Source organism: Myotis brandtii, unplaced genomic scaffold (genome assembly GCF_000412655.1).
Source record: "Myotis brandtii unplaced genomic scaffold, ASM41265v1 scaffold59, whole genome shotgun sequence".
In the NCBI taxonomy this organism is placed as follows: Eukaryota; Metazoa; Chordata; class Mammalia; order Chiroptera; family Vespertilionidae; genus Myotis; species Myotis brandtii.
The window spans coordinates 1,033,367-1,034,736 of NW_005370223.1; the positions used below are offsets into that span (position 1 = coordinate 1,033,367).

Genomic DNA, 1,370 nt, shown 5'->3' on the forward strand with positions numbered 1-1,370 from the left:
GATACCTTAGATTACTTTCAGGCAAAACCTTAAAAATGGAGGCAAGTGGGATCAATTAAGTCCTACTTAAAGGCCCCTTTCCCCCAATCAATGCTGGCTTCAAAGAGCCACTGTCTCTAAAGTTTCCTCTACAACACACAGGAGGACCTGGGTAGCAGAGGGCTGGGTGCCAGGTGTCCGTGACCTCGCATCCTATGTGCGCCTCAAGGAGCAGCTATGAGGACCCTCCACTCTAGCCACAGGGGAACAAAGAGCAGTACATGGGGCAGATCAGGCGGGCCCGGTGCACTGGGCAGCTCAGCTCCGAGGAGGAATTCACAAAGAGGAACCAGCTGCTTCAAGGCAAACTTGAGCAGGATTCAGGCACATACAAACCGCCCTTAAGAGAAGCGCCTCCCTGCTGACCTCTAGGGGCAGCAGGTAACAGTGTCAGGCGAACCTACTGCAAAGCCAAGCCCAGCCCGCCCGGTTCTGCATTACCCTAATCTCATACTGGTGTTTCTGGGCGACCTTCTCCTCTCTCCTCTTTCTGACATCCTGAAAAACAGAAAAGGCGGCTGTTACACTAGGTCCCAGCAAGCAGTCTCGTCTCTCCTCTCCTCTCCGCTCCCCTTAACTCACCTGGGCTGTTTTCCTCTTCTTGGCCTGAATTATCTGGGCTTCTTGGGGGGAATCGGTCTGGCTGGGCTGGGGCTGCTGCTTAGCTTGTAAACGGCTGCTATGGTGGATTTTTAAAAAGAATGCTTAATTAGTAGATCATGCGTTTCAAAGGCCGCAGCTAACACGGAAACATATCTCCAAGACAAAAAAATGTTACCTGCGTCTTGACATCCTTCTCTTCAGGTGTAGGAAACCTCTGGAGGGGAGAGAGAGAACGAGTCAAACACATCGCCATCCCGTTCTCCGAGTGCCCAGTGGACGCCGACCCGGAGGCTGCAGCGAAGCCCCCGGCGGTGGTCCGACATCCCCCAGCCCTGCTGTCCGGCACCACATTCGCTCTCTCATGGCGTCAATTTTGGACACAAGCCTGCATTTCCCCCACCGACTGTACAGCCAGGATGCGAGTGGAGTCTTCAAGTATTTACAAAGCACACCCCAGCACCCCGAAAGCGCAGGAAGGTCTCCCCAAATGGGTCTTCTCTGCACCCTCCCCTCCCCCACGAGTGGGGTGAGAGCGCCCCCACTCCCTCCGTCCCGGCTGCGCCGCGAGAGGCTGTGGAGAAGCCGGTTCCGCGCCAATTTGGAGAGCGGGGTGGCGGGGCGGCAAGGGGCGGAGGGAGCGGGCTGCTCGCGCCCTTCAGCCTCCTTCCCCCACCCGGGCCTGCCCGTCGCGGAGAGGGGCGCCGGGACCCCAGCTCCAGGTGGGGGTG

General features: G+C 57.6%; 1 protein-coding gene across 3 annotated transcripts in view; it reads right to left on the minus strand.

Moving 5' to 3' along the window:
* The window catches only part of CCNE2 (cyclin E2), an 11,645-nt gene extending 10,772 nt beyond the window's left edge, over nucleotides 1–873 (minus strand). For 2 of the 3 annotated variants that reach the window (XR_001364607.1, XM_005879235.2), the window contains exons 1-3: nucleotides 818–873; nucleotides 622–718; nucleotides 481–537 (exon numbers count right to left, since the gene is read on the minus strand). Coding sequence is in view for 2 of the 3 variants with exons in the window: in XM_005879235.2 (XP_005879297.1) it covers nucleotides 481–537; nucleotides 622–718; nucleotides 818–831 (168 nt within the window). In the remaining variant the exon portion in view is untranslated. The remainder of the gene's footprint in view (nucleotides 1–480; nucleotides 538–621; nucleotides 719–817) is intronic. The other variant, XM_005879237.2, reaches the window with a different exon arrangement.
* Nucleotides 874–1,370: the final 497 nt, after the last annotated feature.